We start from the raw sequence: 21,316 nt of genomic DNA on the forward strand, positions 1-21,316 counted from the left end.
GCAAACATAGTAGAATATGCCATTCATTTTACAGAAAAGAAAACTAAGTTGCAGGTAAATCAAATGATATCAACAATGAAGCAGAGCCACACTAATCAAGAATAGAAGAGTCAGGACTGGAGTTTTAGACTATTCTCACCACACATTGCTGGAGACCAATATAACAGACCATCAAACTGTTGCCTGGGAAAACTGAAAGCATTACTCAAAGGAATATCACACAAGAAAGTGTTTGGGTGAGCCTAAGGAACCCAACTTGCTTTATCATCAACCCTGGTCCCACTCCTTGTAGATTCATTTATTTGCCCTACACCTGATCTTTACCTGCTTCCTACTCTAACCATATCTTGTTTTCCAGTGGTCTTAAGATAATGAAGGCTTTAAATCCTTTAGGGAAAAGTCATTGAAAAGCCTATAATGAGAAATTATGTAAATTTCTCATTTTAGATCTTTTCACAAATGTCCTTCAGATTTGGGGGAAAGTCAGCAGAATGTGAAAGAAGAAGATAGCTCACTCCTATGCTAGCTCAACCAGTACACTGCTTTTTTAGGCATCCACAGAGTAACTATGGAGACACCCAGGGATTATGAGGATGCTGCCCTAAGGGTAAAAGGATCACTGTTCATTTGGTTTTATATCCAGTGGTACAGTACATACCACATCCACCAACACAAGTATACTCCATTTAATTATTGGCAGTGTGTGAACAGTACAGAGTGATTTTTCACTATAGTTAAGAACTTAAAGAGGAGAAAGGTTGTCAGGTTGTCAGTTTCTTCTATATTGTAATGTTTCAAGTTCCACCCCCCACCCAGAGGCGGTATGAATGTTGAAGCCTTTAGAAGAAAAACTGGGCCCTACAATGCATAAACTATCATCAAACCTTGATATTTTCACCTCAGTTTCTAGAGAAACTTCCCATTGGGCCTCTTAGTGGATGACAGAATGCCCAGGATTCTAGAATATAAGGTACTCTTCCATGTAAGTATCACTACCAGAACCTAAACTGGGCTTTTCATCTGTTCTTCCAGATGCAGGTCTGAGAATTGTTTGTCTCTGGCCATTTGTGGAAATGCTAATTATCCTGCTTCTGAAAAAGATATCCCAGTAACAGGTTAGCTGCATGGCAGGTGTTTCATTTAAATGATTTGTTTTTGCTCAAAAGGCCAACATTTTCCAAATAAAGATTGTCCAACAGATAATTAAAACTTACATTCATTCAGGTAAATAAATGCAGTGCAACAAATAAATAAATAAATGTCTACAGTAAATAAATGCAAATACAACAAGGCTCTCTTCTCTTCCCTTCTTTTCAGGAGCTTGTGAAGGTAAATGCCATCTTCTCAAAGTATAGCACTTAGCTACAAAAAAAAAACTGTTAAAAACTTTCCAAGTAATTGCTTTGAAGAAAATAGTCATTTATTGTCAAAGCATCCAACATATCCGGATAAACTATAAAGTTTAATAAATCTTTCCAGGGATAAAAGAAACACATAACTATTCAGACTCCATTTCACTGTCACAAAATTACACTTTGTATTAAAAGGAGATACATATTTACATAGAGATGATATTCTTCACTGAAGTCCATAATTATTTCATGATACATGCACTTCCCCCTGGAAACTTAAATTGAATGGCGACCCCCTTTTTATTCGTTTTGTTTATTTTTGTAAGAACACAAGCTGTCATCAAGAAATGCAGAAAGCATCCCACTCTCCTCCGTTACTTTATATCGAAAATAAATTTTGTCCTTACATATAATTATTACATCTAAACTGTAAGTGCTTAATAATTTAAGTAGAAACGTATGACAAATGCATCAATATGTTGCAATATATGACATTTTAAAAAATGTAACTTTATTTTTGGGAAAGTGAAAATGCGTGCATTCAAAAGAAAACCCCTCAAACATCCCACCCAATCAAAAATCCACCGTCCTGTCTTGTGTGTGTGTGTGTGTGTGTGTGTGTGTGTGTGTGTGTGTGTGTGTGTGTGTGTATGGGGTAAGCATTTAATGAGAAAGCTCCTGGGGGAGGGGCACGTGTATGTGTATGCACGTGTGTGTGTGTGTGTGTGTGTGTGTGTGTGTGTAGTGTTTCGAGCAAAAGGAAGTGGTGGTGGATGTCCTCGCGTGTTTGTTCTGCAGGTGGCTTGACTGTGCGTGCGCACGCGTGGAGAGCCGGGGTCCTTTCCCCAGTCAATTATGCGAGGTCATGTGCCTGGAGAGGTGGTGACGCTCCCTGAAGGACTCGTTGCAAATGGGGCACTTGAGTTTCTCCTCCCGCCGCCGCTTCACCAGGGGCTCCATGGCATACTCCTTTTTGTGGTGCGACCTCATGTGGTACACCAGGTCGGAGGTCATGCGGAAGGAGGCGTTGCACTTGGCGCACCAGTTCTGCGCGGGCAGACACAGCGAGGTAAAGGAGGGCGGCAGCAGTGTGAGCGCCGAGGGCAGCTGCAGCTGGAGGGGCCCCGCGGCCGCCGCGGCTGCCGCAGCAGCGGCCGCCGAGCTCTTGGGCCAGAAGGCGGTGGCGTAGAGGAAGGGGCTCTGCTTGGGCAGGCCGCCCCCGCCGCTCGGCAGCGCCCCGCAGCCCCCGTTCAGGTCCGCGGCCCCCTGGAGCTTCACGGCCAGGGGGTCCGCGGCGGCGGGGTAGAGTCTGGTGGGGCCCACGCCGTCGCTGGGGTGGCAGGGCTCGAGCGCGCCCAACTTCTGACCCAGGACCAGCGGGGACAGCTGCGAGAAGGAGCGCGCGGGCTGCGAGAACGCGCTCTTGCGCTCGTCCGACGCGGCGCCCTGGCCACCGCCAGTGCCGCCCGCGGTCCCCGCACCACTCCCGGCGCCGCTGCCGCCGGAGCCGCCCAGCTGCGGCACGGAAGTGAAGGCGCTGCCCCTCGCGGGGCTGCCGCCCTCTAACCGGCTGGGCAGCGGGCCACCGGGCCGCGGGGCCAGTAGCTTCTCGGTGCCCGCGGGCGACGCAGCGGCAGGCGTGGAGGAGCCGCCGCCGCCGCCTGCGTCCTGGTCCTCGGCAGCAGTTCCCCCGCCGTCGGCGCTCGCCTCCTCCTGCAGGCCGCCCGCGCGGCCCGCCTTCTTCACCTCCACGAACGCGCTGCGCTTCGCCTCGCCGGTCTCCGGGCTGGGCGGCGCGAAGAGGCGGCCGTTCTCTTCCAGGCTGAAGTAGCTGCCCGAGGCGCGGTACTGCTGCGGCGTGCACACCAAGTCCTCCTTGGAGGCTGGCAGCGGCCGCTCGGCGAAGCGAGCCCGGCCCCCCACGAGCCCCGCGCCGCCGCCCTCCGCCGCGTCCTCCGGGAATTTTCTCTTCCCTTTGCAGCCGCCGGTGGCGATGCCGTCGGGACTCAGCTCTGCCTCCTGGTGGCCGCTGCTGCCGCTGAGGCTCTGGGCCGGGGAGCAGCTGGTGCCACCCCGGGAGTTTTCCAGTTCTCGGGCTAGGTTGTGAAAGTCTGTGGATGGCTTCGCGCTACTGCCGCCCGCGGCGGCCGGTGGGTTGTTGCTCTCGGGGGACGGGGACGGGTAGTGGTGGATGGGACCGGCTTTGCAGAACTTGGGGCCTGGTCCCAAAGTCACCTCCTGTTGCTGCTGCTGCTCTTTGCCGCCGCCGCCCCCATGGTCCTTGGTGCCCACGCCGCCGCCTTGTTCGTCTGGGGGACTCATGTCGGTGCTGTGAAGTCTCTTGGGGCAGCGGAAACGCAGATGCGCCACATAGGGGAATTCAAACTGGAAACGTTGGCTGCATTCCAGGCATGTGTAAGGGGTCGACCCTGCTTAGTGAGCAAACACCACACACACGCACACCACAAGATTACTCAGCTTTGGCCCCAGGCTACTTTGCCATCACCCCTTTCACAAACCCACCATTTTCTCTCAGGGTCTGAGTGCCCAGGAAAAGATTATACTATCCGACTTCATCTAACTTTCCCTAAGTGTACCCCGACTTATCTTCATCTGCCTATCCCAGCTTCATTCCAGAAGCTTCCTGTGAGACGCTTTCCTTTTAGAAGCTTCGCATTACAAGCCCAAAGGGGAGACAGGCACGCCATCGCGCTCCCTGCACCTCTCCCCAGCTTGAGAAGGGCCCACCCGCAGGTCGCGATCCAACCTACCATTCATTTTGTTGTGGGATCTAGAGGGGCAGAGCAAGAGTAACTCAGTCAGTTCTTTCCCGTACCAAACTAGTAACTCCTCGTCTTTGGCAATCCTGCGGAGAGAGCGGTAAAACAGCTGTCCGTTTTTGATATAGGCTTCAAGATTCTGCTCTTCTTTATCTCTGGCTGATTGGACCAGCCGCAGCCACATAAGACCTTCTGAGGAACCATTTGCCGCAGAGGTGTCTACCTACAATTTAAAATAGAAGAAAGAAGGGGGGGAGGGAGACCCATGTGAGAAATTGAAGCCAGAGGAGCTAGGACCATTTTTTTCTGTCGTTCCCAAAGATTATCTAAGAGCATGCTTCCCAAACTTGACCCAAGTTGGGACACGCCCCCTATGTTTGTAACCACTATGTAGGATAACTATGCTTTGAAACACTGCGCCAATGATACACATTTTTAAGTTACCATTTTCATATATTGGCTGAGTACTAAATGAGCAAATTTCTTCTCACAATGTAAATTAGTGTCAGCCTCTTCAGAATTTACTTGTAAATTATAACACAATGCAAAAGTGTGGGGGGGGGGCAGTGTTTGCTTTTGAAGTAAAAGGCAAATTCAGTTCTTAGAAATTATTATGTAGTACTCATCTTCCTAATTGTGGATTGAACAATTAATAAGTTTTGCTTTGTAAAGAAAAACTAGGAAGTGAGGCCTGTTATCTTCAAAATGAAACATATGGACTTGATGCTTTGCTGTCAAGACAATTAACGTTTTTATTTTATATAAATACAAACTCTGGGCACTAGCTAATGTTAGGGAAGAAAGTAAATTTAGGAGGTGAGGCCTCCTAGGTTGGAACGCAAATGCACCCAATACTTCTACAGTAGTTACAGAAAATACTCAGTATGCAAATTAGCCTTAGCCCCTGTGAAATCACCCAGAGTTCAGGACGTCCCGTTCAACCAGAGGAAAACCCAGAACTGAGGCACTGGTGCAGCATCCCATCATCCCAAATCAAATTTTGTTATTTAGTCCAGAAAATCAGTTTAATTTTGAAATGCGTTTAATTGTTCTTTTCTAATCTTTGGTGTGTAATGTACATTGTTGCATTTTCTATCTTCAAATCCTATCTCCTCTTGTCATTAAAATGATCCTTTTAATGTCCATTTTCAAGGGGACATCACCCTCATCATCTGCATCACATCAGCTGAGACTTACCCTGAAGATATAAGGGACTGTTCTCTTGTCCGTGGACTTAAGAGCTATGAAAGCTATGCTGTCATACAGAGAAGTATGGCTCAGAACACAGGGACCAAATATAGCATTCTCCGGGATGTCGCAGGTTGTGTAAACGCTGGTAAAAATATCTGTCAGACATTGTTGGACAGCCTTGGCATCTCCATCCCAGATGCCTCGCTGGATGCCTGAATCCTCCATCACTGGAGACAGATACACAGGACAGGGAGTCAAGTTATGTTACTGCCTTTACCGCTATGAACCCAGAAGGAACATTTCAATTATCAGACATTTTTTATTGCATTTGCCTGATTTCTTTTTTTGCATAGCGCTTATTTTTTAAGCTAAAGCAGATCAATCTGGCATATTTTAAAGATGCTAATTCAGAATTTTTCCCTTTCCTTTTAAACAAATGGAATGGTGGGAGCCCACTGACTACATGGGAGAAAGAAAATAAGCTTAGAAAGACTAGGTCATTTTTGCATTAACTTGGAGATGGATGAAGTGGGCTTTGGGGCTGAAGGTAAGGAGGGGAAATGCACTGGCGTGCACGCGCGCAAATACACACACACACACACACACACACACACACACAACCTGATTGTGGGGAAAAAACAACACTCCTTGTCCTTGGAAAACAGTCCCTTTCCTCCTGTGTATTGAATGGGGTGCCCAGGAGCTTATTTTTTCTTTTCTTCCAAAGAGGGCAGCAGCATTAGCGAGTAGGCAGAGACAGCAGAGCATAGCGAATGGATTTCAAGTGGAGTGTCAGGGCCACTAATTCCGTGTCAGCTAACCTTTCTCTGCTGCCTACAAGAAGGGACATACGTCTGCTCATTAACATAATACTACACTGTCCCTCCGAGGCTTTAATTAAAAGCAGCAAGCAGAGGTAATTATTTTTTCCTCGACATGCTTATTTATGGATGAGGTTGAATCCCAGTTACCTTGTTATACAAGAGGGTGGATTGAGTCGCATGTGGCCCATGAAGTGAGCAGGTATAGGGCAGGCCTGAAGTGTCCCCTGTCTGAAATACCGTGTGTAATGACTGGTGAATTCTCACTTCCCCAGATACCACCCTGTTTGGGCCAGAGGGGGCAGCCCTGCCTGAATAGCCTCATTGGGCTCTCCAGCTGTTTAATCCGCAGCAATTTAGAAAGTAATGCCCCAATGGAGGGCTTTCTATTAAGCTGTCATAAAGGGACATTTCCCTTCACCTGCCACTGGACACCCCCACAAGACTTACCATTTTAAAAAAGTGTATTTGAAGATTTTTAAAGTCGGTTTTGAACTAGCTGTATTGGGTTTTATTTTTGACTGCTGAAATGATTCCTCTAAGTTGTTTTTCCCGAATAATTTCACCATTGACAATAATTTATGTTTGCTTTGTATAATCTAAATAGCAGGAAAGAGTGGACCTCATTCTTTTTCCTGCAAAGCGGCTCATTAAACAATAATATTAGTTCTGTAATACCTATTTTTATCTTAATGTCTGTTAACCAATTAGTCTTGTAGGTGTGATCACAAGGTAGTGCCTTTTTAGTTCTTTCCTGCTAACAGAGCCCAAAACTTTGGCCAACCTCTTTTCCCATTCATTCTCTTGTATGCCCCCAAATGGCTAATGTTGGGCTGCATTTGCTAGAGAGCAAAAATAAGGAAAATATTCTTAACGTATAACGTTTACTATGCTACACTCTATATTTGGGGGCATTTTTGTCCAGCACAAGGTAGCCTTCCTGATTTCCAAAAACAAATTAAAATAGATTAAAAAAAGACCTCTCTCATCTCCTTTTCAACGGAATCCTACTCTCTCCTTTATAAATGTTTTACGCCCTATTTTTTCCTTTTAAAAGTCTCTTTCACACAAGCATTTCATTGTGCCGAGAGGTCGCCCCGTCACTTCGGGCAACAGCAGGGACGCAATCATTAAAATGCAGTGCTACCTAACAATACTGTGAAAGGTCCTCGCTACGCCACGCTAATAGCAGTCCGCGTCGTCGCTGCGGCGGCCGCCACGAGCCTCCAGCGGGTCACAATGAGCCTGGGACTGCTCTCCCGTGCGGAGTGGCCTTTGCGTCCCAACCTTTCACAGCTGTGCCTGCTGTTCTAGACCCGGGTTCTCATCCTCGGGGCAGAAGCTCCCGATCGCTGGCAGGGCTCGCTGGAAGCCGGTCGCTGCCGCCGGCCGCTCGCCCTGAGCTCTAGGCAGACATTGTGTAGCGGCCGCGCGCTCTCCATTCCCGGCTTTTCGGGCAAAGTGCTCCCCACCCACTACTTCCTTTGTATAATCTTATTGGCAATAGAGATCCCCTCAACAATCATTTTTCCCTCTCTTTTGGATAATAAGGAGAAGAGGGACAAAATTTTCCACTCTTCCCACCAAACCTGCCTTCTTCCCATCCCCCCTCCCACGTCAATGCAAATAGACTTACCAGGAATAAGGTCAGGAGCGAATCGCCAAATAAGGCCACCTGAAACCGGGAAGATGCAATCGAGTGTTTCTTTTTGCTTACTGCATCAGTGTATTTCCATGTCAAAAGGTGTTGGTGTTTCTGTCTTCTAGGTTCTTCCTAAGGAGACAAGAGAGAGATGGAGAAATTGGGAGAGAAAGATGAGAGGAGGAGAATGAGGAGAGAGAAGGGGGAGAAGGGAAGAGAGAGAGACAGAGAGAGAGAGACGGAGGGAGTTGTACAGATGGACCCGATGCAGTGACTGACTGGCACGCAGACACACACTTTTTGTTTGCTGCACATAATCTGCCCAATGACGCGTGACAGCCCACGTCCCCTCCCTTTAACTCTTTACTGGGCTGGGCGCTCCCTCCGGCGCCGCGAGCTTCGTAGCCTTCTCCCTGGCCTGCCTGCTCCTCGAAGATCCTGTGCGCCTTCACCGAGCGGCAACTCCTCCCTGAGAGCAGCCCAGTCCTCCTCCTCTAAAGCTTGGGTCCTCTGGGACGGCTAGAAGGGCAAAATCAGGTTCAGGATCTAAGAGGAAGGCACCAAATGATGGAAGACGGCCTTTTTTCCGTTTCGCTCGTCACTTGGAGAACCTAGGACAGAGATGGATGCGTTGCTGGTGTAGAACCCGAGCACGTATCCCCAGAGTTTGAATTCTGTGCACCAAAGATGGGTGTGAAGAAGTCCCAAGGGATTCTCCGGTCATTGAGCCACCAATGATTTGAGGAGCTAGTTGTGTGGGGGCAAGGAGTGATAAACAGGGCTCCAGCTCTCTTCAGGGGCGTTCTCACTACCAAGCCCTCCCGTGCAAAATTGAGAAAGGATGGGTTTGATGAGAACTTGGCTTAGCCTTCCAGTGTCCCAGGAGGTGGGGTAAGGGGAGAAAGTAGGGTCGCTGCCAGAATATGGAAGGAGATTTAACAAGGTCTTCAGGTCCCAGGACAAGAGTAGCTGGGTGTGTGGGTGGAGGCGTTGCAGGGAAGAGCCCAAGTTACTGGAATCAAGCTGTGACTGCTTTTTCACTCTCTGCATTGTGTGTTCAGAGTGATCCTCAAGGGACCCATACTGGGGGTGGCCGCGATCCGAAGACCTCGAGATGGAGGGAGGGTGTTTCAAAGTAAAAAAATATTGCGGAGATGGGCTCCGGAGAGCTTTTCATGTCCTGCGGATGATGGAGGAGTGGATGGAGTAGCCCAGATTGTCTCCAGAGCCTCGTTTGTGCGCTATCCCACTTAGAGGCGCTGGCTTGCCCTTTCGTGCAGCAGCTGATGCTAATGACATGAGGACCTTCACTGCCTACAAGTTGACTCCATCCACAGGGGCCACAACACAATGTCGCTGAGGGCTCTCCAGCTCTTTTTCACTGCTCAAGTCTCTACTCCTGAGGGAAGAAAGGCCTTTGAGTGGCATAAGCGATCCCTCAATTCCCACTCTCACTACACTGCAATCAAATGGGCAATCTGTCAGCTTTAGAACAAATCCGATTGTATAGCCTGCCCGCCAAAGGGCAAGACACAGAACCATGATTTAATAAGGAGACAATCTCATCCCTGCCCCCTTCCCTGGTTGTAATAGGGTGAGTGCACAGGAAGTGGGCAAAGAGCACCTTACTGTGCTAGTTTGATCCTTTTGCGACTCTAACACCTCTCTCTCTGGATCCCAGGGACCCAGCAAAGCATACTTGCCTTTTCTTGCTGGTGCCTGCTGACCAAAAAGGCCAGGGAAGAATGCACTTTGCAGAGCAGAAATAAAGTGTGGGGAATTTCCCCACTGAGTTCACTCCTTGGGGTCCTTCCCCACTTCCCTTTTCCAGTCAGCACCTCCACACACACAAGTTCCCAGTCCTTCTGATCACACAGAACCTCTGCCTAGGATTACACTGGGACTCCAGGAAAGAAGGACTACAAAATCTCCATAAATTGGAGAAATTGGCATACCTTGCCCCAAGTCTCCCTTAACTCCCAGTTTAACCACTGACTTTTCAAAAAAAAAAAAAAAAGCTTCTTGAATTGCAATTTTCTTTCATCTTAAAGAGACATTTTTTCCTTATGCAATGTTTACAGTTTTAAATAATTTGGCTAAGGGTGACTCATAATGACCAAGGCTCCATGCATTGAAGGCTCTCACATGTTTGTATATATAAGGATCTGTGACTGTTTTTATCTGTCACTTATTTTAGCTGCTGCAGAATTCTCTCTCTCTCTCTCTCTCTCTCTCTCTCTCTCTCACACACACACACACACACACACACACACAAACATTTCGCTTCCAACCATTTATTTAAAGGAAGGTGGGAGTATTGAAAGAGATTTCCATCTCTTCAATGTTGAAAAAAAGGAAATTGTTGGAAAATAAATCTCAGGGGCATAGGTGTAAACAGCAGCAAGTCAACATAGGAAAACAGCCATGAGGGAGTTGTGGTCCCATAGAAACTATACATAACCTGAGATACCCAATAGTGTGTACTGGATGAGGGTAGGAGTGTTAGTGAATTTTGTTCCATTAATCTGTTGAATAGAACACTCCTTTGTGCCTGTTTTGGTTATCATTTAGAAAATACACAGTTTATATTTCCCAGAAAAAGGTCATCTTCCCATGTAACCAACATTTTAAATAATTTTCTTACATATTGTAAACATAAAGACATCCACTCCAAAAGGGGGGCATCTAGAAAACAAACTAAATGGAAGACATTTTTCTTGTGCCTGCCCTGTCTCTCTTTATACTATGTCTCCTTTAAGGTACTGAAACCCTGTCTCCAGTTTGTACAATATAATGTTTCTGGTATTTAAGTTGGGGGTGGGTAAGCATGACCCTTCAAAAGTCCAAGTAGAAAATACCTACAATTCTGTACATCAGAGTTTTTGAGAATCTGGCCATAAGATGTTTCATCTCAGGTTCAGGGTTCTTTTTTTTTTTTTCCTCAATTAAATGTCTCCTCCTGCTTCCAGGTAAAGATCTAAAATTTGAAGTTCTTCACATTCTATGGATCCAGCCATCTCTTTGTATCAATCAAATGATTGACATAACAACAACAAAACAAATATGGGTAAGATTAAGTTGAAATTCCTACTTGGGAGCATTCCAGTATTTTAAGTGGTACACATTTTACTTGGTAGGACAATTGTTAACTGGAGATAAAGAAACTCCACAAATTATTTTTATTTCTCTAGAAATTTCATGGGCTAAACTGATGCATAAACTACTTTGAAATCACTTACTGGAATTCACTGATACTAAATGAAGGGTTAAGGCATTTATTCAGCCTCAGACAGTACTATAAAAATACACCTCACTCAAACAGTTTTCTATCATTAACATGGAACAGTGGGTTTATGCATATATTCAGAGCTCTTTTTCCTAAGATTTTATTTCCAATTAAATGACTAGAAGAATGACAATGAAGAGCAAGTGTGCTCACCTTGCTCTGCTTTAGTGAGACTTTGTGCAGTCACCACAAACAAACAGATAGGTAGACTACTGCGGTATGTTGTTTTGGAAAAGGAGACTGGAGAGAAGTTATGAATGATTCCTGAGGTGGTTCCTTTTATGATCAAAGTAAGAGGCTGGAGAAAGGGTACGAAAGGAAATCTGATACTTAATGAGTATTATAATGAGAATGTCCTATCTCCTCCAGGATTGAGAAATGAGGTCCAAAATAACTTAACTTTGTAATATAAGGCAGGTAGAGTTAACTCTTCAAATAACTCAGTTAAAGATTATTATTCTATAAGAAAAAAAACACATTATTTTTCTTTTTTGTAGGTCTTGTTTCATCCCCCTCTAATCCTATTTCCAAATCAATGTGCCAATGAAGATTTGGTTATCAAGACTATAGAAATTCATGGTGAAAGCACAATCGCTCTTAAAGATAAGATGCCAATGAAGCAGAGGTGGCAGCTTTTTCCTAGTTTTACTAATTTTCCACAGGGTCTTCTTTGAGTGACTATAAGGGTTGGGGAGGTGGAGAATGGAACTTCAAGTAAGAGTATTATATTACCTAACCTTACCAACCAGAGTAAGGAACTAAGGAGGTTATCTTAATCTGATTATTTATTTTTACATCTTGGAGAATCAAGAAGAGACAGACTTGCTAAGCTGGGTTCCTCACCCTAGGTATTATAGATGGTTCTTAGGGTGATAAATGAATACATGGCCTGGGAAAGCCAGAGACTCAAGGATGGAGAATTCTGGACTACAGACTCCCAAATATAGAGGTCATGACTGGGGATTCACACTTTTCTCTCTTGACTTTTCTTCTTTCTCAATAAATAGTACTGCCTTTAAACCTGCTGCTACTGCTGCTATCACCACTATTGTTATCGTTATGATCACAATTTACTTTCCTCAAGTTTAAATCTCTGAGGAATTCCAAACTCCACTTACACTTCTGTTGGGGTTCAGCTGACAGCTAATTTTCGAAAGCTTTGCAGTATTCATCACCTATCATTCTCTCTTAGATCAGAGTTGTAGTCCACTGGCTCAATGGCTTCTAAGTATGACTTTTAGTAGAACTAGCAAACCCAAGTGATCTTCTACAAATCTGAAACCATGCCTCATGCTCACAAGTGTGATCTGTGAACTAAATCAACATCCAATATTCTGATCTCCTAGATTCTCCCAGATTTTATTCTCTTTGCCAGATGAATGTCTAGTGATCTGGCAAGGAGCAGGTAGTTCTTTTTATCAAATCCATATGTTCCAAAGTTCTTCTCAAACTCAGACACCACAGCCCCTGAACATATCAATCCTGGAAAGAAATGTCACCCATTCTGAGTGTCCTCACCTATGGGTCAGACTTTCCAAGCAGACTGAGACCAGGGGGTGTCCAGCAGACTTAAGTGAGATTTTGAGAAGACTGACCATTGGCTTTTGGAATGTCAACAGACTGAGAGGCTTGACAACAAACTGCCAGAAGAACATTATCCCAAGATTCAGCTCCTGAGTTCTACACTTTTCCCTATCCATTTTAGGCAGTATCTAATTCCTGAGTAAAAAAGAGGGCCCTGATAGATGTGCAGTGTGTAGTTCCTAGGCAGACTTTATTCCCTGGCACCCAATTCCAGCTGGCTTTCTGAGTTGTAGACTTAAGAAACTGGGTTGCTGGGGATGAGCAGCAGAAAGCATTGGTCTCCTGTGGAAGGGATCTAGGCAAAAGGCAGACAGACCCAGGCCTTTCCAGCTTGGAATCTGCCCATGGTGTACTTCCCTGAGGCCTGAAGAGATAGGATGTGATATCAATTAGTAAAAATGGTGATGATTTACATTACTTTGTTAGAGCCCTGGAAATCCCCAAATACCCAAACTGCTCACCTGCTTAGATTGTCCATTGAACTGTTTGAGGGAAAACCATCTTCATGATTTCAACTCAAACCAATCACAGGTGTTTCATGAATGAATTTAGCATCCATGTCAATGAATCTCTCCCCAAACATTATACAGAAAGCTATAGCTTTCAGTAGAATTTCAAAAGCACTTAAAACTATCAGTGTAAGTCTTCAATGCCAATACTTGGAAAAGTAGTCTCCTAAAAAATTCAAAAATCAACTTGTCACAAATGATAGTAACATCGTAAGTATTATAAATAATGCTGATTGTACCTTGTCAGGTGGAATAAATAATAAACAAGAGGGATTCAAACTTATATTTGTTTTCTTGAACTTATTAAGTGAAGTTACTTCCAAAACTAATGTGATAGTCTCTGATAATATAATAAACAAGATATTCATGATCTTGTGTAAGATTTTTTTAAAATGTACAGTTTAAAAATGAATAACATTCAGAATTGCCAAATAAGTCTTTCATAAAATTTTAGGAATAAATAGATTGAATATAATGACCAGGATATTGAGATTACCTGTGCCTAGAATTCAATTTAGATCTGAACAACTTTATGCCTGATCAGATATGACAGGGTGTGTGTTTATGTGTGTTTAAGACAGTTATGGGTGAAGGCTGTCAAGAAAATAAATTAGAAAAAAATCAGACTTATTTTCCTTGGCTACATGTCCTTTCTGCATGTTTTCACGTTTTGAGAAAATAGTTTGTGTGAAGTAATACAGTAGAGCAATTGGTCCTGGGGAGGCAAAGCTTATAGAGTTTTAAAAGGAGTATTTTACTGTGTAATACTTGTGTGATTAGATTCTAGAGTTTATTCTGGAGGCCATAGGATGTTCATGTTTCCGGATAAGTGAGGTTACCCTGAACTTGTTGAAGTATCCTGGAGAAAGCCAAGGCGTTGAGAACACAGCAGGCTCCTGGGGAACGGCTTTAACTGTTCTATACCAAAGTCCCTGGCAGCTGAGTTTGAGCTCAAAGTTTGGAAGGCAAGGCAAGGAAGGAAATGCCTACCAGATTGGAACAATTCTTGATTTCTGCATTCTCCAGTGCCCATGTCTCAATAAAAGACACAGTGGCCTAGCTAAGAGCACAGAGAAGGTCAAGTGAGGAGCTTCAAGGAAGGTACCGCCTGACAGTATTGGGAATACATTTGCGTCATTCCACCAAAGACTGCAAAGCACTACAGCAGATGCGACCCAGGCAGGATAAGATATGTCACTAACAACCGGGAGTTCACCCTTGTAGACGAAGCGGTGCTCCAGATGCACCTGGCAAAGCAGGGACCAAGTGCTGTACTCAAAGGTCCTCCACGTTTCCCACATTTCCTAGCCTCCTATTCCTTCTTGGAATTAATGCTAGCATTTGCTTCTTGCTAGGCCACCACTTTCCTCATGGAAAAGGGTTATGAAGGCGGAGCCTGCATCAGCAGCAAGTCTTTCTGCCATCCACACCCTCTATGTGCCCCAGGGGACAACCTCGCCCAGCTGGTAGCCCAGCTTCCATTGAGGAGCGGGAGCCTGCGTTCCGGATTACGAGTTGGGGTGCTGGTGAACTAGCTCAGCTTCCGGTTTCCTCCAGTTGAAGTAATCTGGCAAGAACTGCATGCAGCAGCTCAGCGAGGGAAGGAGGGCAAGAGCGCTTTGGAAAGCCAGTTGCTGAGCAGATGGTAAGGGATTTACTCTTCAAGAGCTGGGCTTGTTTCATTCCAGTCTTGGACATCCCTGGCAGGTCTTAATGCCTTCATCAATGAACATTCTCCTCAGTTAGAGTGTACAGCCTTGACCTAAAGAGGACCAATATCTCAGGCTCAGGGGAACCATACTGTCTGGGATTCCACTCCAGGTCTGCGACAGGGAAACTCACCAGTGTGTCAGGCCTCATCTGATGTGAAAGCAACATATGAACCTTTTTCAAAAAGTCATTGTGAGGACTGAGTTGCTTACTTAGCAAGCACCGGACATCTAGTAAACGCCCATTTCAGCGCTGCCTTTTGTTACTAACACTGCTTTCCTTTCCCCACTAGAACACTGGGGAACTTCTTTCTTCACGCGCTTTCCAAGTGACTCAGTGAAAGTTTAGGGTTCCTCCATTTCTAGGGGGATGGGACCGAGGTGTAGGAGGATAAAATAGGCAGGAGGAATCTGTTCAGGATCCTTTCCACTGCTAAGGGGCCCCAAAATCCTACCCCAAGTTACGGAAATCTACCCTTCTGTCCCCGCTCGTCCACTCCACCTACCTGCTGGAAGCCAGGCTAGTGGGTGGAGATGGGACTTCGATCGCCCTTGCCCTGGTGGGGGCTTTAAGGGGCCGGGGTGCGAAATTAGAACCGCGGGAAGTCGGGATGGCCAGGCCAAATTCCCCGAGCTGAGAAGTACGTGAAAGCGTCATTGGTTAACTCAGGCGCAGTGATCCAAAGCCCAGGCGGGCGACTAGCAGTGACTCAGGCTAGAAGCTCCCAAGTGAGCGGGCCTTGAGGGCTGGGTGGGTAGCGGAGGAGTCTTACACCTGGGAAACAGAGCGGGATCGATCAGGCAGAGGGTGGGGAACAGCAGTCGCGTGGTGCTCCCAGAATCCTAGGACGAGGCTAACGTCCCTCCGCCGTCCTTAGGTCGGCTGGGGCGCGCGTACCGCTGAAAGCCGCGGGCAGCAAGCCTGACCCAGCTCTGACCCAGCTCCGTGTTGGGTGGCGAGTGTAGGGCAGAACTTCTTCCTCCAGACCCTTGCGTCTTCCATGCAGGTGCAGCCCTGGCCAGGCGCATTAAGTGCAGCCGGTGTCCACAGTCTCCGGGTCTGTGAAATGTCCAGCTCAGTCTGGGTATCCAGGGACAGGCATCAGTTGTCAGTTCTCAGTTCCTCCTCCTTCTAAAGGAACCAAGCGGCAGTAGTTTACGAGCTTGAAATGTGGAGTCCTGAACATTTGGAATTAAACTCCAGGTGTGCAATCAATCTACTTTGTGTCTGAACAAATCACTTAACCTCTCTGAACTTTGTTTTCTTCATTTGTAAAGTACACAGTAAAAAACAACATCTATCTCATGGCGTGGTTAGGAATAATGCAAGGGTAAGCAAGGCCAAGCCTGGGTTCAGATCCTGGCTGGATCACTTGTTTGGATTAGCATCTCTGCGGTTATGTGAAGCAGCGGAATCTAAAATGATAGCAGTGCTTAACTCAAAGGGTCACTATAAGAAATAAGAGTGGTAAGACTTATTTTGCCTCGCACTTAGGAAGAGCACAAAAGTTGGTCATTTAAACTATCTGAATGCCTCCTTTGAAATGCTACACAATGTAATTTTTAAATCTCAGCTCTCCTACTATAACTTTTCTTCTCTTTTGAGAGAAACGATATGCAAAGGAGTATGTTGGAAGGTGGGGTGCTAGTGCTCAGAGAAGGGAGGAAGAAGTTTATGGTAGAAGTTTAGGTGACATTTCTGGAAGCTGTCCTTCTAGTCTTTCCTCTTCAGTTTCTAGAGACAAGGTAAAAGAATGAGAAGGGCAGAGGAAAAGGCTTGTAACATGGAAGGTGGTCAACAAATGCTTCTTGAATGGAAAAACAGCATTTCAAGGAACTAGGGAGATAGAGATTCTGCCAGAAGTAGGAAGGGAGACCCAGCACTTGGATCGGCTGACCTCTTTAGTTATAGCCCCTAGGAGAACAGGGTTCTATAGTTCTGTAGGAGGACAGGTTCTGAGGGCAGAATGGGTGTATCCCAGAAGCAGACACAGAGCATATCTGACTCAAGAGAAGTCAAACTCAGGTGAGGGGCAAAGAGGAAAGATATGAGCATAGCCAGTAGTAAATTAGGCCTCAGTAGGGTTAGACTTTGTGTATTCTCCAAAAAAATTGAAAATTCAATTAGAATCCAAAACATTACATTCACAGATATTCATCCCATAATCATCTTCACAGCTATGTGTCTTTCCCCCTCTCCTTCAGTGTCCTCCTCTAACTTTTCATCCTTTGTTGTTCTTTGCTGATAATAGGATAACCATCAAGGAACAGTACATTCAAGAAAACATGGCCCCAAGCAGCAGTCAACATTTGCTTTTTCTCCCTTTAGGGTGGAGAAGGCTGATGCTGCAATGACCTGGGGTATTTCATAAACTTCTGGTTCTTAGTCCACTTTCCCCTCAGTCTCTGACTAAAAGTGCTCTTAGCAAAAAGGCAAATAAAATAAAATCAATTCCTTGGTGTTTGACGGAGGGGCAGGGGAGGTTTGCAAAGGAGACACTGGTGAGAAGGAGCTACAACTTGCAAAAAGATTTATTTTTCCTGGCCATAAATCTCATCCCCTTGTTCCTCTGCCCAACGAAGCATGATAAAGTCCTTTTCCATAAAGTATTCAGCATTAGCGCCACAAAGCTCCCTCAATCCCATCTGCTTCTACCATAACTGCTGCTCCCGAAGCAGGGAAAGCAGCACAGAGAAAGGGCACCACTGTTAGGCTGCGGGACAAATGAATAGCTTTGGTTCTCCTTGTATATCTGTATCTATAGAGACAGGAGAAGAAAGGCCGCATTATATCGATACAACAATTGCAAAACAAAACACGGAAGAGGCATCTGAAGGGCAACATCGCATGCATCGGGGGTCCCCAGATAAAAAGGGCTTTAACAGATTTATAGAAACCTTTAATTGGTTTTCAATTGAAAGCTAAAGAGGTTGCAACGAAACTGAGAAGAGTGGCAAAGTGCTCTCCTTCAGCCGTCTCAGAGGCCTGATGGATTTCATGGAAGGAGAACAGAGGAGTCCCTCACCGCCCCAGCGCCTCTGCCTGGGCAGGGAACAACTCTGCTTTCCTCCTGGGCCAAGGAGTTGCTGAGCTGATCCTTAAATCTCTATCTCTCGCTCCTCTCGCTTTTCTTCCCTTCTTTCCTCCCTCCTTCAGATTTTATAGGCAAGAAGAGAGAGGAAGAAGGAAAGAATGCAAAAGTGAATCTCACTTCCTAGTTCGGGAAGAAATAGACTCAGACTTTAAACCTGGTCACTCGCTAAGAACATAGAGGCCTCTGAAAGTAAGAGGAGTTCCGCCTTCACCCTCCTGTAGTCCTCTCTCCTGTGCATTTTAAAACTCAACCAGGAAAAGCTAAACGTCCCTGGAACCTCTCCACTCGGTGAGATGAGATGTCTTCGCTTGCTACTTCGGGGTGAATTTCAGCGCGGGTCTCTCCCCAGAGCGGCCACCAAGCCTTCTTAACTCCTCCCTGTGCGAGGCTGGGGGTCCCGGAATCCAGCCTCCCTCCCTCCTCTTAGTGCCCACCCACGCAGCGGCCACGGACGTCGGTCTGTCTGTTCCTAAAGCTAATTTATTGGCCCGACCCTCTATTATCATTTTCAGCTTCCTAATTAATCAAAGATAAAAGGCAATGGCGCAAATTACGATTATGAGGGAACTAGAAGTCGGTTTTGAATAAAATGGGAGAAGCGAAATATGATTAATTGGACTACATGATAGTGAAATCTCAAGTGCGAGGAACAGGCCCTAGGGGAACAAACTCTGACTCAGTTGTGCGGCGGGTGAGCCACTCCCCCTTCCTGAACGCCATCGCCAGGGGACAACCCCTAGCTGAGGTCACTTGGGACCAACTCGGGTTCCCAACGTCGCTCAACACCTAATGCCCAGTTAACTCTTTTCCCACCCCCACCATGTCACCACCCTTGTGCAGATTCTGGGCTCCTGGCCAGGGAGTCCAGTGGGTATCAGGAGCGCCTTCTGCTGAAGTGCATCCCGTGACTGAGCGAGTGCACCGAGACACTCCTCTTGCTGCTTCCCTTGTGCCCTTGCACGTTCCTCTACCGAGGCCAACTCTCCTGAAATTGCGGGAAAACAAGTCTAGTAGGTCAGAGACCGAATTGACGGGTAAGGGATTAAGAGTCCTTGTCTGATGCTGCTTTCCGGAATTACGTTCGGGATTAAAGGCAGACACCGCACGGGCACACATTTTGCATTCGCTGGTCTTTGTGATTAATGTTTCCCAGGGGATTTATTCTGAAAGCTTACGGAACCTGCTCTCGGGCTGTAGCGCAGGGGGCCTGTCCGAGGGCACTGTGGGCACGCGCCCGCACACTGGGGGATTAGAGGGACGTCTGACCGGTTTGTAGAGTCCCTTCTCTCCCCTTCCGCATCCCCAGCACAACTGCTTCAGAGAAAACCCGTGAGGACTGTAGGAAGAGGCTGAGTTTATGTCTTCTGCGGGGTGTGTGTGTGTGTGTGTGTGTGTGTGCGTGTAAAGGGAAGATACTCTCCAGCGTCCTGAATTTTCTTTGGGAGGAAGAGGCTCAGTATCAAGTCACTGAACTTCAGGCATCCCATTCAGCAACAGTATTCCGAGCTCCTCATTCCAGGGAAGCGCCGTTCCCCAACCCTTCACTTACAGGATCCCAAATCAAACAGTCCCTTCACTCCGTCCCCGGAAGAGGGTGATCTCAACCTCCTCGAGCTGCCAAGGTCTGGGCTGGTGGCTTGGGCACCAGGAAGGCACCTCTGGAGAGGAGGCAGAACCTGAGCGGGAATCAGTCCCCTTCCACACCATCTCCCCGGGAACAGATACAGAGCACCAGGGTGGTGGTACCAGAATAGAGGAAAGTATGCTTGCAAGGGGGAGAGGCAGGGAAAAGGAAGAGAACGGGTTGAGAGAGAAAGAGGGGGAGAGGGGAGAGAGGAAGGAGGGAGGGAGAGAGAGAGAGAGAGGGAGAGAGAGGTGGGTGGTCGCTGGTGGTGGGTATTACCTGTCTCTGGCAGAAGGGGGCACCTTTCGAGCCCAAGCAGCTTCTTTCCGCGGGTCTGAGATGGGACGCCCAGGCAGAGCCCATCTCCAGCCCCGACTCCGGGTGCTGGGCGCCCCCTCCCGGCGGCTGCGCAGCCGCTCCGGCTGTCCCGCGGGCGCTCTAGTCCCACGACTGCTGGGACTAGTTGCTGGGAGGAAGGTCAGGGGGAAGCGTGGGGTGCACCCAGAGGGTCGGGCTCCTCCCTCCCATCTCTGCGCCCTCTCTGAGGCTTCCTTACCTGCGGGCCGCAGGATTCTTTCACCGTGAGCGAAGCTCCTGCGGGTCCCCCCGCAGCCCCGCGCCTCCCGAGGCCGCGATCCGGCCCCAGCTCAAGCCTGCTGAGAGCCCGCCTGCCTGGCAAAGCCGTGCGGGTCTCTGGTGCAGCAGCTGGGAGGGAGGGAGCGAGCGACTGCCGGCTGCTGCCGGGCGGCGTCTGAGGGCCCGTGAGCCGAGCGCAGGGAGCCACCATCTGGAGCCTGGGCGGCGGGCGGGGGCGGGGTGCGAGCGGAGGGTCCTGGGGGCCGGGGTCTGGGCGTGGGAGCGGCGTCCAGCCGCGGTCTGAGTGCGTGCGAGGGTGTCTTGGGAGGGCGTGGGTGAGGAGACTAGGGCCCCTGGGGAGGAGGAGCGGAGAGGCCTGGCCTCCCCAAGTCCCCCAGATTCTGGGGAAGCCGGGACTGGCAGGTTTGGCCATAGTGCAGTGCAGCCCAGCTTAGCATCACCACCCCCCTCTCCCCGCGCGGTTCTCCCTCGAGGGGCGGAACCAGTACACTCCTACACGCGCACACACCTGAGGGGCGTCCGTGCGCCTTTCTCATTTCCCTTTCCTCCCACCTGTCCATCCCACTCCAGGAAACGTTCCCTTCCAAACGGCAGGGAGTTTGGGACACCGCCACCCTAAAACAGCAACTTCAGCCAGAATGTGGGACAGGCAGAATATCGCCCTTGGGGATATAAACTTACAGTTTCCGGTGGACGGTGGAGGAGGAAAGAACCGAGGGGCTGCCAAAGGGATGGGTGTGGGAAGCTCATCCTTGCAGTTATTGTAGGGGAGTAGAGCGTAATTCCGAGGGGGGTAGGGGAGGATGGAAGGTGTGATATCTCCCCTCCCCTCCTTTTATTTCAGGCCCTTTCAGTGCTTGTACTTCTTTACATTTCCCTTTCTAACGTCTGGATGGGGCAGGACGTCCGGGGCGGGGGTGGGGGGAGAGGGGGCAATAGAGATGTTGTGGGAACTCTAGTCCCTCCAGCTTGGGATCTCTGAGAGAGGCACCCTCAGCCATAGGCTCTAGCCCTAAGTAGTAGGAGCTGGTTGAGCATAGGGACAGTGGCGGGTGGTCTGAATTTAAAATGGTAATAATAAAGGCAAAGCATAACTACTCCCACCCCAAGGCATTCAAAGACACCC

At 47.6% G+C, this 21,316-nt stretch overlaps 1 protein-coding gene across 3 annotated transcripts; it reads right to left on the reverse strand.

Annotated features, from left to right (window-relative positions):
- Positions 1–1,144: 1,144 nt before the first annotated feature.
- Positions 1,145–20,054, reverse strand: Prdm8 (PR/SET domain 8). Of its 3 annotated transcripts, none has more exons than XM_074041911.1 (5): positions 19,873–20,054; positions 7,781–7,918; positions 5,330–5,550; positions 4,124–4,355; positions 1,145–3,781 (listed from the first exon to the last, which is right to left on the reverse strand). In XM_074041911.1, the coding sequence occupies exons 3-5, from the start codon at positions 5,546–5,548 to the stop codon at positions 2,202–2,204; spliced, it is 2,031 nt and encodes a 676-aa protein (XP_073898012.1). In that variant the 5' UTR covers positions 5,549–5,550; positions 7,781–7,918; positions 19,873–20,054; the 3' UTR covers positions 1,145–2,201. The 3 variants fall into 3 exon arrangements, with proteins under 3 accessions (XP_073898012.1, XP_073898014.1, XP_073898013.1); XM_074041913.1 differs by lacking the exon at positions 19,873–20,054 and adding an exon at positions 15,381–16,277; XM_074041912.1 differs by lacking the exon at positions 19,873–20,054 and adding an exon at positions 8,154–9,239.
- Positions 20,055–21,316: the final 1,262 nt, after the last annotated feature.

Source organism: Castor canadensis, chromosome 9 (genome assembly GCF_047511655.1).
Source record: "Castor canadensis chromosome 9, mCasCan1.hap1v2, whole genome shotgun sequence".
Classification (NCBI taxonomy): Eukaryota; Metazoa; Chordata; class Mammalia; order Rodentia; family Castoridae; genus Castor; species Castor canadensis.

Coding starts and splice junctions, on each gene's coding strand:
- Prdm8 (XM_074041911.1), bottom strand. CDS start 5,548: ATGGAGGATTCAGGCATCCAGCGAGGCATCTGGGATGGAGATGCCAAG. Junction 4,356..5,329: donor CAGTCCCTTATATCTTCAGG/GTAAGTCTCAGC, acceptor TTTAAATTGTAG/GTAGACACCTCTGCGGCAAA. Junction 3,782..4,123: donor ATCCCACAACAAAATGAATG/GTAGGTTGGATC, acceptor CTCACTAAGCAG/GGTCGACCCCTTACACATGC.